This window comes from Euprymna scolopes, chromosome 23 (assembly GCF_053919585.1).
Source record: "Euprymna scolopes isolate OS-2025 chromosome 23, ASM5391958v1, whole genome shotgun sequence".
In the NCBI taxonomy this organism is placed as follows: Eukaryota; Metazoa; Mollusca; class Cephalopoda; order Sepiida; family Sepiolidae; genus Euprymna; species Euprymna scolopes.
Genome location: NC_136504.1, coordinates 70,810,048 through 70,825,581, shown reverse-complemented (window position 1 = coordinate 70,825,581; position 15,534 = coordinate 70,810,048). Strand labels below are relative to the sequence as shown.

At 31.3% G+C, this 15,534-nt stretch overlaps 1 protein-coding gene across 1 annotated transcript in view; it reads left to right on the top strand.

Moving 5' to 3' along the window:
* The window catches only part of LOC145245985 (AP-3 complex subunit sigma-1-like), a 72,801-nt gene extending 57,849 nt beyond the window's left edge, over nt 1-14,952 (top strand). The window contains exon 6 of the mRNA XM_080107777.1: nt 14,244-14,952. Within this exon, the coding sequence (XP_079963903.1) occupies nt 14,244-14,363 (120 nt within the window). The 3' untranslated portion in view covers nt 14,364-14,952. The remainder of the gene's footprint in view (nt 1-14,243) is intronic.
* The last annotated feature ends 582 nt before the right edge of the window (nt 14,953-15,534 follow it).

Genomic DNA, 15,534 nt, shown 5'->3' with positions numbered 1-15,534 from the left:
CCTTTGAGAGAAGACTTGCCATCAGCTAATGGAAACATTTATTTGCAGGAGAGAATAATAATGAATCTGATTCATTAGCTAAACACTACGTGTGTGTGTGTGTGTGAGTGAGTGAGAAAACAAATTCTATGTATTTTAGCTTGACAATTCCTTATAGAGATGAAATGTGGATTCGTCTGTGTAGCCTCATTGCCATGTTCATAACTTGCTGTAATAAATATTATGATTATTGTTTTTGTCATTGATATGATTGTTGTTATTGTTGGTGTGATAATTAATATTATTGTTGTTTTGTTATTGACTTTCTATGATTATCTTTGTTATGACTATAATAACCATTGTAATGACCACTATTGTGATTATTATGATTATTATTATTGTTATTATTAATGTTATTATTATTGTTAGTACCTTGGCAATTTGTGAAAGTGATATTGGTTTGGAAAATGTACCTCTTTGTCTTTTCCTGTAAAAATCTGTAAACCTTGTTAAATGTCAATATTCTTACTGAACCCCTGTTTGTGTCCTTTTTTGAAAAGCACTGAAGAAAAGACATATTGGAATGCACATATACAGAAATAATAAGAAAATAGTAATAATTTCTACTAGTTTTTAAAACAATCGTATGCCAGACCATTGTTGACTTAAATTCTAAGAATGCCAGCAATAACATTGTAAAGCTATTTATTTGTTTACCTCCATTCATTCTCTCTCGCTATATATATATATATATATATATATAAGCGAGATAAGACACTGATAGAATTCAGATGAAAAATCCTGATAGATATTATTTGAAGTAATACTTTCAAAGAGATCCTAGCCAAAAAGGAAAAGCTCAATATTTAAGAATGGAGCAATATATAAGTTTCGTGGTTAAATTTTAAATTCTGAAAAAACAACATATAGAGACAAATATTCGATTTAAGAATTTATTGCTTGACAAAAGAAATATATTGAAGGGGTTATATTAATTTCCTTAATCCATGGATTTTCGACAATGGCTCCTATCATCAGAGGAAATGAAATGCAGTTAGCAAAATGTTCAGCTGCGAATGGACGCTATTTTGCTTTTCAGCACAGTTATTGAAAATAGTTTTTTGAGTGGTTGTGGATAATTATATGGAGAAAATTATACGAAAAGAGAAGTTGATACAACCTGGGTAGCCCATTACCGGAAGGAGTCCAATATTCGTTGTTGCATTGATTGCGTGTTGGTTGCTGTAGTCCAAATGCTTTCTCGGTGTTGACAAAGTATATCCGAAATTTGATGGATATACCATTCCATTGTAATTATCCCCGTAAGTAATTGAGTTAAGTGTGCAACGGACCTCGGAATCAATAGTGTAGTTATCAAAATACCAAAGATAGCAAAATAATCCTGGAGATGATATTCGGAATGGTAACGTTGGAACGGCTTGCTTGAGGTGTGAGTCTCTTAGAAAGATAGTTCTATATATTCCTTTTGTCAAGCAATAAATTCTTAAATCGAATATGTCTCTATATGTTGTTTTTTTCAGAATTTAAAATTTAACCACGAAACTTATATATATATATATATACAATATTTATTACGACACTGTATATACATATTTCAAGGTTGTACGCCGAATCAACCATAAGAGGTTGGAAAGAGTCAGCGTAAAGTCATCAGCAACATTGAAAAACTGAAACAATGCAAAGTGAACAAACAGGAAAAAACGTTAAAGTTTAACAGAGTAAAAATGTTGAACGAGCATTTGTTGACTTTTTGTTAAATGAGCTGTTTGTTCACTTTGCATTGTTTCAGTTTTTCAGTGTCGTTGATGAATTTACGCTGACTCTTTCCAACCTCTTATGGTTGATTCGGCGTAATGAAACCAATGGTACAACCTTGAAATATGTATATATAGTGTTGTAATAAATATTGTATCTTCAGCTCTCACATCCACGATCGAGCACTTTATTGGATTTTTTTCATCGCCTTCTGACACGGTATATATATATATATATATATATATATATAGAATAAATTAAGATAGGGAGTAAAGTTACATGAGAACTTTATTACATTATTAAGTCAGTAAGGATTACAGAAAGACTCATAAGGAAGAAACCTCTTTGTTCTCTGACATTTCAAAGCTAAATGCTTCTTGTCAAAAGAGAAGAAAAGTCTGTCACCATACAAATGTAAAGGTAAAGACAACACAGACTTTGAAAACATTCAGATTAGAAATGCAAAAATTTTTCAGGTTAAAATTTGAAAAAATTAGGGGGAGGGCAATAATATGAAGAGGAAGAAAGATAGAAGAACCAGAAAAAAAAAAGTTTTAAAAAATTTGACCTCTGCGGTCTCTACCAAATTACTCAGACAATTTCTGGTCTAAACATTTGAAATTTTACATAAAGTGTATTCAGAGATAGGGCAAGCTTTTTAATCGGTTTGGATCAAAAATTTGAGCTACCAATATATAAATTTATGTATGTTTGCATGCCTGCCTAAAACTTTCGACAGGGGCGACAGATTTTAACAAGATCAGTATCGTTTTGAAGCTCGACCCTTCAGACGACAAATACCGGAAAATTGGCTAAAAACATTAATTTCTTCACCCTCAACTGGGCACTTTTCAACAGGGAGGGGTCGCTTTTTTCGCCGATATTTTCAAAAGTCTTCCTACTACCACTTTTTTTATTTTTGCTCAACACCCACCTCCAAACACCCAGGCAATGCCGGGCACCCATGCTAGTATATATATATAAAGAAAACATTGTAAAAAGTTTATACAAATTGCAAAATGTTTTAAAATTTTTTAAAATCTTTCAAAAATTAAAATAAAGTTGCAATAAAGTTCTGATGCAAAAATTTAAATTATAAAATATAACTAAATCAGGACAAATTAAGTATGGAAGAATTAAAAGAAAAATACGAAAATAAGAAATAAAAAAATCAACTCTAATTTTTAACATTTTCATTTTATTTTTTTTTATTTTTCTTACTCTTCTCTTCTTGCATACTTAATTTGTCCTGATTTATTCATATTTTATAATTCAAATTTTTTATCAAAACTTTATTGCAAATTTTGCCTTTACATTTGTACTAGCGGGGGGTACCCGGTGTTGCTCGGGTGTTTGGAGGTATAAAAGGAAAAAAAAAAGTTTTAGTAGGAAGGTAGGATTGAACTCCAAAGCCTTGACGCAAAAGTAGAAATGAAAGGGAAAAATAGCCAGACACCTAACGGTCTCGGTCACGAGGGAAAGGAACTGATAACGACATTAAGTGAATGTTTATGAAGCAGAATAAACAGGTGCGAGGAAGTGGCATGGTGTCTGACCTAGTTTTGCGCTGCAAGCCAGATCATTCGCTTTTCGAAGCGCCGAGCTGTTAAAAGTCGGGCAAATTAAATGCACACGTGACCCCTGTTCGTAACTTTTAGATATTATCATTTAGACGTGATATAAAAAGTTTACAGAAAGAGTGAGCTGACCGATCGCTTTTCGGAAAAAAGCCTTTCGCGGACATACACAAAAAAGCGAACATACATGCATACATACATACATGCATACACACACACATTTTCGCTTTTATATATATAGATAATGCTGGCTTTTTCTCTTTTCCTGACAAGAACTTTACTCTTTGTCGTAACTTAATCTATTTAACCTCTTAAAACCAGGTAGATCTTTTTTTTCCAGATTGGTTTGCCTTATCATGGAAAATTTATTTTTTCACTTAATTTTATTACTTATATATATATATATATATATATATATATATATATAATTATAAAACTCAAATGACCTTGTAACGGGTGTTGTAACCCAACATCCGGTTTACGACTTCTGGTTGCGCATGCGTACATAAACAAATAATCAACGCAACAATAAAACATATTGTTTCACTGTGAACGTTTTCAGCGTCCCAATTGTTTTTTTTTGCATTTAAATTATTCAAATAAACAATTGCTAATACTTTCTGCATTTTTTTTTTTTTTACATCGTTCATTTCCGTATTGCGTTTAAGTTATTTTATGGCAATTTTCTTACAAATAAATCTATTTTAACCCGTTGACAACCATAAGAGCATTTTATAACAGCGATTTACCCACCACCTTCATTTTTTAATACACCTTTCTTAAAAAAACATTCATACATTTTCTTCTACACTACCAACATAAATAAATAACCCCGAAAATGTTTTTTTTTTAATTTGCATTACAGATAAATAATCAATGCGACAATTAAATGTATTGTTTTAGTGTGCACGTTTTCAGCGTTCCAATTATTTTTTTTTTTTGCGTTTAAATTAAGATATATCAAAATTTGAATTTAAGTATTATGGTATATGTTCAGTGCTAACCACTTATAATTCAATGGCTGTAAGTTTTATTTTAAAAAATAAACAATTATAAACAGAACGACTCATAGAAATCTATCTATATTCTTTTTTCATTTCAATATACTTTCATAGAAATGTGTCTGTTATGTCACAAAAAACTATTTTCTTTACATCACAAGTGTCACGCTCATACATTAATTCCATAACTAATATAACATATTGATCCAACGGGTCATGGGTAGTCTAGTCTAGTATATATATATATATATATATATATGTACATATATATATATATATATGCAAGGGAAAACACCTTTTCATCGGAGTGAAATACATTTGTAGCTATTGGCCGGTTTTATTGTCAGAGAACACAATACACGAATTATAATTTTGGTTTTGGAGCCATGAGTAACCCCAGTAAATTATGGATGGATGGCAGATGTAGGTTAAACCCATGGGTATATAATTAGCTTTAAGATTAAAAATATACTTTAAATTCTTAATTTGTTAAATAAGCTATCATAGCCTTTTCTGTATCTGTTTAATTAAATTAATTAATAAATCATAGACGCTTTTTAGTATTTACTAGACTTGAAACATCAAACGGCTCTAGTTGTCTCCCTTTAACTGTTAGCTACGACGACCTTTTTTTTTTTTCCACATAATTTTTCAACTAATTTTTGGAAAATTAATAACGTGATGGATTATCTCCCTTCGTAGTTAGGTTTTCCCAACTATCGAAACCACAATAGATTAGAACGAAAGAGAATAATAAAATATTAAATAATAATAAATAGAATAGGATCCCTAACTTGGAATGTTGTTATATGAAGATTTTAAAACGCCATAATGCTTGAAATTGCCAACCGGTCTTGAAGCAATTGTAACTTACAAGAAAATAAATGTATGTTGAGTAGGACCGCAGTAATTGATGATAGTTTAAAAGGACCTACCCCCCAAAAAACGTTTCTAATTCTCAAATTTGGATAAATGAAGTTAATATTAGCAGCAGCAGCTGTAGCATTAGCCCAATGTAAACAACACGCGTTCTTTAATTTTTATTCAAGAACGAATTAAGAAAAACATGAAAATATGAATATAAATGTAGTAACTTATCTTGCTTTTGATAACATTTATTTGTTATATATTTGTTTTTTAACAACTTTTTCGAATCTATGTTTATAGTAATACAAACCCTAAGAATCTATATCAATATTCTTGAAATTTTAAAAACAGTTAGAAAATACATCAAACTACAATTAAGAAGCTTTTTATTTCATTATTTTTTTTTTCTACTTATTAAGCGAAAGGTATTTTTTATGACCTGCTCCAGCGTAGTATAAACGGCCTATGGAATAAACACCTTCAACCTCGAAAATAGAAATCAACAAATTTATGGAATTTTCTTCAAAATTTCGTAATTAAATTAAAACTAAATATAACTTTTGCTGACTTATTTACCTGTCGAATACACACACACACTATATATATATATATATATATATATATATATATATATATAATCTTTCTGGAAGATATTTATTTGAAATTGAAACGGCATTTTGCAGTTAAGACAACAAAACAAAAATGAAGTAACGGTTCGTATTACAATCCACAGAGGTACGAAAAAGTTGTCAAAAACAAATTTTATCAAAGGCAAGATAAGTTACTTTTCTACCTAACCGGATACTTTTTATTTATCTTTTTTTAATGTAAAATGCTTATTCGGTTCTACAAGTACTTTAACGGTGAATGCTCTGATGAACTGCAAGCACTTGTGCCCCTCGACGTAAGTACCCCCGACAAACCCGACAAGCAGCTAAATCCCATCCCTTCACAGTAGAGATCCCTAGATGTAAGAAAGCCTTCTACTCCAGTAGTTTTTTCCCCAGGATAGCTAGACTTTGGAATTCCCTTCCAGGTCCCTGCTTCCCCAACTGTACTGACATGCAGAAGTTCAAATGCAATGTGAACCGACATCTTGCTGCCCAACTCCCTACACAGTACCCCTGATGCCTATGTCCCTGATAGTAGCCCCCTACAACAAAGTGGCAATGTGCCTTGTTTGAGGTGAAAACGTAATTAAAAAAAAAAAAGTAGTGTTGAGCGAGTGTTACCAAAGAACAAGAAAAGTGTCCGCAATGTCTCTTTACATTTTTGAAGTCTCAAAGATTTCAAAATAAGAAATGAAACAAAATGGTGAATGAAACCCACCCAATAAATATTACCATGACATTTATTGGGTGGATTTCATTCACCATTTTGTTTCATTTCTTACTTTGAAGTGATTATCAAGACTTGAAAAATATAAATAGAAATTGCGGCCATATTTTCTTTTCGGGTAGCGCTGAATATTACCTACTTTTCGAATCGAATAAATATTTTACATTAAATAAAAACAGTAAAAACTTATTCAGTTAGGTAGAAAAGTAACATCTTGCTTAATGCTTTGCATAACATTTATTTGTTATATATATATATATATATATATATATATATATATATACACATTTTTTTTTTTTTTTTTGACATAAGTTTACATATTTAATAGTAACGTGATATTCCAAATTTAATCCATAACATTTTTAAAAGCCAATAATTATGAACCACTACCAGTAAATATGAGTGATGGATGAACGCTCTCTTGGAAAAAAAGCTCTCTTAACCTCACCTCTAACCCCAGTTATGAGTGGCAAGTCTCCTCCTAAAACAGTTTTTAACCCTAACAATAACACTAAGTTTGAGTGGCAAGCCCCCTCCCCCAACAAAACACCTCTGTAAGCCACATACAAGTGTCTAAAACAAACAAACAATAAATAGGTCCTTCCTTAAAGAAAAATGCACATTATTTATCTCCCATAAAAATTAACTGTCCTAAAATGCTAGAATGGCCTGGAAATGGTGAATTATTTTACATTAAATTTTTGTGAAACTAACCGCCCCCCCCCTCTAATATTGTTTTTCTTGGTTTTGTTTCTGTCAAGTCTTCAGTATGTTCACACATAATATTCCTTAGTCCTACAATTAATTCAAAGTCCGAATGGCAACCCTCCCCATATTCTCATTGCATAGAAACCCTCTTAAAACCACACATAATTGTCTTAACAAAACAAAAAGCATACAGGATTTATCTCCCATAGAAAAAAAACAGTTAACTGCCCTAAAACGCTAGAATGATCTGTAATGGGGGATTATTTTACATTAAATTCTAAAATAATTTGTTTATCTTTCATTTCTTGGCATTTCATACATAATTGCCTAAAAAGGTAGAATCACATTTTGGAGGGGGGTGGTCAGAAGGGGTTGGGTGGGGTTAAACAGAAGGTGTTCATCTACAATAATACCAAAGAAATATTGCAATATATTCATTTTTAAATGGTCCTATGTTTAGATTCAAGTTTTTTGTACATAAAGCTTATTACAATTCAACTTTGAGTTCTCCAACTTCTTTTCTGTTTATGGATACATGGCATTTTTAAGGAATTGCTGCATATTTATGCACATTTACTGCAGATTATTTGGAAACCATAAACTTTGGGAGATTTTCAGTCGCATATTCTGATTCCTTGTACAAAAATACACTTATGTGGTAAATTTCATTTCTTAGTCTTGTGTTTTAACAAAGATATGACATTTTTACTGAAAAAGTAGTGTAAAAAATGTGACAAAACGCATATGGTCTTAAAGATGGAAAAATATCCAAACGTATGAGGCACAAAAATAGTCATAACTTTGTTAATTTTAATCAGATTTTAAAAAATTTAAAAAGATTCTTTCTTAGCTCATCAAGCTCTTTCTATGTATACCAATATTGAAATATTTTAAGCTATTTGAATTTTTTCATGTGTATTGCTAATATATATATATATATATATATATATATATCTCCTTATAAAGTTAGGAATGCGTACTTATTTGTGTATAGAAGATAACCTCCTAAACCAATTAAATGAGCATTCCTTACTTTAGAATACAGCTGCTAGGTGCTGGGTGTTCAAATGTGGGATATATTTAGTTAAGTTTAGTTTTATGTAAATGGAGTAAAATTGAGATGGAACCCTTTATGAAAATTCAAATACTGCCAATTTTTGTGAAATTTTAGCGCAAGATATTTGACATCAATTAATAAATATTCTTCAAATGTTAGTTTCTTTGGAGAATATTTAAAAAGGGATCATAATATAGACACATCATTGCATTTGAATGTGATTTGAAAATTTCATTTGATTCATAGTCATTGGACATCAATATAACAAGATTCCTCAAATTTCAATTTTTTCCTTAAGACTTTTTTTATAAATTTGGGTATTTTACTTATTTGTGTGTACAGGATTCACTCCTAAACTAATTAACTGATCATTATCAATTTCGGAAGTGTAAGGTGGTAGGGTTTCAAATTATATCTTACATTTGATACATTTTCTAGAATCAAAATCATGTTATGGAGTTTGATCAAATTTTGAATAATTAAATGTAGACAATGTTTAGTTTCATTATATCTTGATGTTAATTTTTGTAAGGGACATTAAATTGGTGCAAAAGTTTTTTGTTTGAGAAATTATTTTTATCCATTCTCGAACAGATATTCTTCTTATATAGATGGGTATTGCTGTTTTATATATTTACTTCTATTCAAAGATGATATATTGCATATATATTTTTGTCACAGGATTTATTTCAATCATACTCAGTACATAGAACTTAGTACTAGTTATATAAAAATATGCCTATGATGCCACACAGAGACCTTTTTTTCCATCAAAATAATTTGTCAGGCTTATAGCAAAATTTTGAATCCCAGGAATTTTTATCCTCAGGCCCTTCAAAATCAACAGATAGACCATTCTTGTAATAATCTGATCCCTGTTGATTTTGCAGGGGTGCTGACTTCTCAATCACACTTTTCAACCTTGGTGTCTAAGTTCTTACAGTGGGAGAGAACTGAAAACCCATTCTTTTTATAAGCAAATATTTTATATATACATATATATAGAGAGAGAGAGGATTACTACTGTTGCTTAATTTTATTGGCTCTTGTTATCCATTTTAGAGGTTCATACCCTTCACGTTACTTCCTCTGGCTTTTTCTGTTTAATGCCTGTAAAAATCAATTATCTTCTCCCACTCCTACTACCTTACATTTTTTGACTTCTAATTCACAATTAGGTTAGTCAGACTGTCAATATCGACATCAGAGACTCCTTTTATGTGCAGTTTTTTTCCAAGCGTAATCTTTATAATGGTGTTATTATTTTAGTAGTTATTCTAGAGTAAAATGTATTCTATATTGTTATTTAGTAATTTTGTTTATTCTACTTAATATATATATTTGTGTTTTTAAACTTTAAAATTTCTAGTTTCTTGATCAGACATAATTTACATGGATCATCTAAAAATCGACAGTCTACCTTATGATTTTCCATTCAACTACTGGAAACTGCTTGCTATCATTAAGTTCCAAAAAATGGTTAGTGATGTATTATATGTGTGTGTTTTTTTCATTAAATATACTTTTGTGATTATCTTTTGTAAAATCTAACAGGGTTTCCTCTATATATTTTTTCTTATTCAGGTTTTCAGTAGCATATATTTTAGCTTATGCTTTTTGCTAAGCAATTATTTTGTAGTGGGCAATTCATTCTTATTTTACAGTTACATTTTTCTAAAGTTTTAGTTTTTTATTTGTATCTGAATATTTAGGAAGTGGCATGGTGTAGTGTATATAGGCACAGACTGTAGGTTCAGCATGCCAGGTTTGAGTTCTGTCGGATCAGCTGCATCACTTAGAATCTTGGTGCAATTTGATAATAAAGAAGTATTAGGCTGGTGCAAAAATAATGTCATTTTTATATATAGTTGAACATAAAAAAAACAACATTATTTTTGCACCAACCTAATAGTTTTTTATTCAAAATGTTATTACATGATATAACATATGGGCATGTTTTAAATTACTGTTTAATTTCTGATGCTTTGTGCACCTCAGTTTGTGCTGCCGAACTGTTAATACATAAACAATATGGTGACAACCATAATGCTTTTATGTAAAATTTTAAATTAAAAACAAAAAACTATTTGCTTGTTTTATGTTTCAGAATTTTTTAAATGAGCATTGATAATTTAGATTCAGATTATTCTGTGTTCATCTTGGATTTGTTTCTCGCAACTTTTCGGTTGATATTAATTCTAATCTTCTTCAGATCAAACTCTACAATACCTATGTAATTTCAAATTTAACCCTTTCTTTAATCTATATGGGTAGCTTGTTCTCATTTTATCAGCTGTGATTGTCTAGAAATCTTATTATATAAGGCTTAATTATTATCACCTATAGTAAGAATTGAACCTTCAATGTCCAGACAACTGTCACTACACAAGTTATAGATGTTGATTCACAATCCAATCTAAGTGGAGGTTGGAGATTCAATCTTTTATTACAGGTGACAATGGCAAACAACAGTATAACACTTCTACTCCATCATACCTGATGAAACGAGAACAATCTTCCCTCCTCTTGGATTAAATAAAGGGTTAAAAAAATTTAGAAATTCTATAGTGATTTCAGAGTTTGAAAAGATGCACCTGATGAAGTTTGGCAGTTACCTTGAGTTCACACTAATGAGTTGCTGCTTTGTAGTTATTTAACTTGTCGAACCATAACATTTGAATTATTTATTTTTTTGTTATTATATGGACATATGGTGTATAAGATGGAAGTGACACCCATTTGGGGGTTAAAGTTTCACTTCTTTATTACAAGTGATAATAACTAAAAATGACATAATAATTAACAGATCTATCTAGTCAGTGGCTGAAGGAATAAGAACAATCTACTCCTATGGATTAAATAAAGGATTCAGTTCAAAATTCTGTATAGAAAGATTCCCAAGTTTGAAAATTTGAAGCTGAAGAAGGCCGAAGAGGTCATCAGCCGAAACCTTGTGAAAATAACAACGAAGATATGAAATGTAATCTGAATAAAATAAATTAAAAATAATAATGTGCTTTCCTGTAAACAAACCGCAAATATCAAACAGTGAAAATCAAAATTTTGAACGTTTTGTATAAATTCTTGATCATCATCCCTTTGAGATTTTAATTTTCTTTTCAAGTTTTACTGCCCATGAATATCAATCTTTAAATGCTTGAAGGTAAAAAAATAAAAGTTCATATTCACTCGTTTCTCCATGTTTGAAAAGTGTGAATCATGTTTATAAAACATTCAATGAAAAATGACTTTTTTCATGTCTTTTCACAAAACCTGTTTGACATTTTCACATTGTTTATGGTTAACTCTGACTGATTTTTATAACATCAGTTTCATAACAATTATTTAAAAAAAAGATTAATAGAATAACTTTCTTTTGATATAAAAGATTAAAATATTTATCGAATTTTAATAAGTAAAATAATTTCTTTTTGTGTGTGAACCCTGAAATGTTCATACATAAATTTTAGTGAATTCCTGATTACAAAGTGACCTTTATTAAAAAAAATTCCATCTATGGAATCATAAAATTCACAATCTTTTCTGCAATTCATCCATATTCAATACAAATAAAGTTTTGTCAGTGCCTGACTTGTCCACCAAGTTTCAGTCATAAATGTCCAACAGTTTTTATTTCATTGCCATTCAGTGATGAGCACACTTGTTAGTTATTGAAAATTTTGCACATTATGATGTGCAATAATGTTGACAACCTTAACTCCTCTTTTACAATTGCCTTAATATTTGTGCTAATGGCCCTCTTCAGTTCAATTCAGCCTGAGAATTATTTTGATGAAGAGTTGCCCCAATACCACTATTCATCCTTCAAAACATCTCTTCGCCAGACCCAAACTTCTTAATAAACACTGGGTATCACTTGATATTGATAAATACAAACGATCAAAATTGGAGCATATCGTTGAATGATGATAAAACAAAGACGGTTGGATATTCATGATTGAAATTTGAAATCAAGTTTTTTTTTTGTTTTTCACTTATCAAGGCCCAAAAGCCACTCGAAGATAAGGATTAATGAGTGTACAGTGGTCAAAGGGAACATGTCATAGTCATCGTTTGTAGTGGAAATTTGGTAAATCAGATTACTTAAGCAAATTGCTCATCAAGAATTTGTTCACATTGGACTTAAATGCAACCATGTTGTTATCAGTTGGAAAGTAGGAAAACGGAACAGTTCCATAGGTGTGCAGTTCTAAGAAAGAAACTTTGTTCATGGAATTTACATTTAGGTTTAGGCACAGATAAAGAGTGGGTGAAATTTTTGATAGTGGTTTCAGCTAGATGAGTGTTTTTGTGAAAGTTAGGACAGCGGGGACCATAGATTAGAGCTCAGACGAGCACTTCCCATAAAACTAATGATAAAGCAGAGAAAGGCTCGCAATGTCTCTTCTGTGGGAAAGAGGTTGCAGGGAAGAGAAAAGGGCATCACCCCCCCACTAGGCTATAAAGTCTATTTTGAACTCTGTTAAGGCAGGATAAGAGGCTTCTAGCAACTCCTGCCCACATGTGGGAACAGTACTCCATCCTTGGATGTATTTGGCTCTTCTACAGGGAATCGCATCAGCAGTGAGATATCTACTGAAACAGTAGAACAATTCCAACATTTTCCCAGCAATCTGATGTATGTGTTCCATCTCAGATCAGGTGTAAAGGTCAAACCTAAAAGTTTCTCAAAACATGGAGCCTCCCGAAGACGAGATCCATTCATTTTGATTGATGCCAGACAAGGATCAGAGCGTTGATGATGGAAAGATAGAAGCTTGGTTTTAGATGCATTAAAAGTAATCAGCCACCTTTTCCCCATTGCAACACATTATCAAGATCAGAGGAGAGAGAATAAGAGAGAACTTAGTCATTTACTGCCTTTGAAGTGTTGCCATAGATGGTAGTGTTGTCAGCATAAATGTCTACAAATGATCTTAGGATGTGATTTAAGAGATCATTGATGTAGATCAGGAAGAGAGTTGGGCCCACAGTGGACCTCTGAGGGACTCCAGCATTAATACTGTGAGCTTCTGATTTCTGCTCATCAATCACTACTCTTATGAACCTATCAGAGAGAAATGATTTAATAATTGAGAAGACATTTCTAGCTATACCATAACTGAAGATTTTGTGAAGTAGACCTTTATGCCATACCTTATCAAACGCCTTTGATATGTCAAGGGTAATTGCCCTAGAAAGGAAGCCTTCGTTGAGAGATTCACTAATCCTATGAGATATAACTGTTAGCACATCTGCTGTAGATCTAGCAGAATGGAAGCTACATTGCATGTCACTGAGGAGGTTATTTTTGCTGAGGTGGTTGACTACTTCTCTATTTAACACAGATTCTAGCAACTCATGATGCACAGGAAACTTATTGGTCTGTATTGAGAGGGAGATGAGCGATCACCTAATTTTTAAATATGGAACATACTGATGAGGTTTTCCAGGGTGTTTGGAAGAATTTCTCCTTAAGACAACACTTAAATAAGTAGCTTTGTAAGTATGGGAGCTAATTCTGGTTGAAGCTTTTTGAGCACTATAATAGGAATGCCTTCAGAACCAGTTGCTTTACTGGAATCTAGGTTTTTGATTAGCTTGTCAACATTATGTACAAATATTTGTAAGTCATATAGCATGTTTTCAGACACAGAAGGAAATATGGGGGGGGGGCGGGGGGCCCTGATCGGATAGGGTAGAATAGAGAATGGAGTAAAGTTTATTTGTACCAAACATGGTTGTATTACAGAAAGAATTGTGAATTTTATTGACAATTCCATGCTGGCATTTTTAGTCACCTTGTAATTTTAAGTTTAACTAAAAAAAAAACTCAAGATGAAAAAATAAAATATTTTCTCATCATAAAATGTTGTTTATAGTTAAATTTTTACTTAGCTTTTTATGTTTTTCTTATTGGAACCATTCTCCTTCTTTCAGGCTGGTATTGCAGCTGCTCCTGCCAGGGCTGTGTCAGCAGTAAAAGAAATGAACATTCCACAAAAAATTAAAGACATCAAGTTACCTGATTTACCCTCCATTGGAAATTTAAAATTTTAAAACTGCCATGTCATCTCACATTTCAACTGTTTTTTTTTTTTGTTTTTTTTTCTATTATTTAGAATTTTTTTTTTTTTTGTCTGCCATTATTACAGCTGCTGCTCCTCCAACTTCTCTCACCACCACTTTGCAGTAATTGTATGGAAGATGCTCTGGAAAATAAAAATGGCAGCAAAATCATGAGCAACTTTGTCAGTATTAAATGAATTGCAATGTTATTATCAGATTGAAAGTACAGACCATGTTATAGTTCTTGACATTGTCAGTGCTATCTCTTCATATTGATGATGGCAATGTTACATCCAACAATGTGCGCGTGTGTCTACGCTACACTTTTTTTGGCTGGCAAAATCTTTTCATTTTTGTTGCTGACAGGATAAACATCATAAGAAACAGAAAGAAGCAGCTAGTCAAAAAATAATCACTCTTCTCCTCCTGATGGACCTGAAAACAATAGACATTCTATATTCCTATTTTTATGACAAAATTACAAACAGACAAAAAAAATATTGCCAAAAAATTAAAAAGCAAATAAAAAAAATGTTAAATTGCTGAAGATTCTTAAAAAATAAAAATGAATGAACAACCATTTTGTTGTCATTTGTCAATTTTTTTGTCTTTTTTTTTCACTGTTATTTGTAAAAAGAAAAAAATCCTGAATTTGATTTATGTAAATATGTCTGAGATTTTATATTTCAATGTCTTGCATATTCTTCATATTCTCACCATAAGCATAAGAGCCATTAAATAGATTGAAGCAGACTTACTAATATCAATGTTGAAATCACATCCCATGAATATTATTGGATAGAAATTACAAACAAATTCAAATTATACAGAATTCGATTTTTTTACTTCCATTTTTCAAACAGGACAGGCTAAAGCTTATGTCTAGAATCCTTATTTTAATGTCTATTAGAGTTCATAACATGATTTTGAATTTAGAAAATGTCTAAAAATTAAGACTGCTATTTGGCAAACAGTGCAGGATTTATTTGGTAAGAAATTGTGTTTTAAGTACTGTCAAAACGTTAATTTATCAACCCAGATGTGGCAACAATACTCACTGCATTGATGAATGGTGGCTTTATTGTGATATAGGATAATGGCAGATGTGAGTAGTTTCCTAACTCAATAGAAAAAGCCTACCTTCTTTGCAGCAGACTTGGCA